General features: G+C 43.3%; 1 protein-coding gene across 1 annotated transcript in view; it reads left to right on the forward strand.

The window, feature by feature from the left end:
• The window catches only part of CRACR2A (calcium release activated channel regulator 2A), an 84,894-nt gene extending 84,469 nt beyond the window's left edge, over nucleotides 1–425 (forward strand). Inside the window, exon 17 of the mRNA XM_015811661.1 lies at nucleotides 293–425. Coding sequence (XP_015667147.1) covers nucleotides 293–383 — 91 coding nt within the window. The 3' untranslated portion in view covers nucleotides 384–425. The remainder of the gene's footprint in view (nucleotides 1–292) is intronic.
• The last annotated feature ends 363 nt before the right edge of the window (nucleotides 426–788 follow it).

Here is a 788-nt window from a genome sequence, read left to right on the forward strand (position 1 = left end):
TCTCCAAATTTAAAATGCTGGAGAGAGAAGCAAGGTCTTCACGCATGTTTCCTAAGAGCTGCTGCTGGAAACAAGAATAGAATAGATCAGGGGGTCTTCAAACCTGACCCTTTTATGACTTGTGGACTTCAACTCCCAGAATTCCTCAGCCAGGCACGCCTGGCTGAGGAATTCTGGGAGTTGGAAGTCCACAAGTCATAAAAGGGCCAAGTTTGAAGACCCCTGGAATAGATGGTCCAGCTTGGGAAAAAAAACCCCACAATTCCCCTCCATCTACTTTTGTCTCCCATAGGATTTTAAAAGAACAGGAAGACAACGTGAAAGAAAAAACTATTCAGCTGCAGCAACAGCCTAAGAAAACAACTTGTTGTTCCAGACAATAAAGCACACGTAGAACTCCCTTTAATAAATAAACACAATCGTTTTCATCTTTTTCTACACTACAGTGTCCTGGGTTACATTGTCAGGCATTGTTTTATGGCTTTTACAGGACCGTAAGTCATTTTCGCCTGCAGTTCAATTGCAATGATTTTTTAGAATAGACCTCAGAGTTGGAAGGGACCTTGGAGGTCTTCTAGTCCAACCCGCAGGAGGCCTTATTCCATTCTGGACAAATGGCTGTTTAATCTCTTCTTGAAAACCTCCAGTGCTGGAATACCCACAGCTTCTGGAGGCAAGCTGTTCCACTGGTTATTTGTTCTCATTCTTGGGAAATTTCTTCTTAGTTCTAGGTTGCTTCTCTCCTTGATGAGTTTCCATCCGTTGCTTCTTGTTCTGCCTTCAGGTGC

The sequence above is a fragment of the Protobothrops mucrosquamatus genome, unplaced genomic scaffold (genome assembly GCF_001527695.2).
Source record: "Protobothrops mucrosquamatus isolate PMUCROS unplaced genomic scaffold, P.Mucros_1.0 scaffold_51, whole genome shotgun sequence".
Taxonomy (NCBI): domain Eukaryota; kingdom Metazoa; phylum Chordata; class Lepidosauria; order Squamata; family Viperidae; genus Protobothrops; species Protobothrops mucrosquamatus.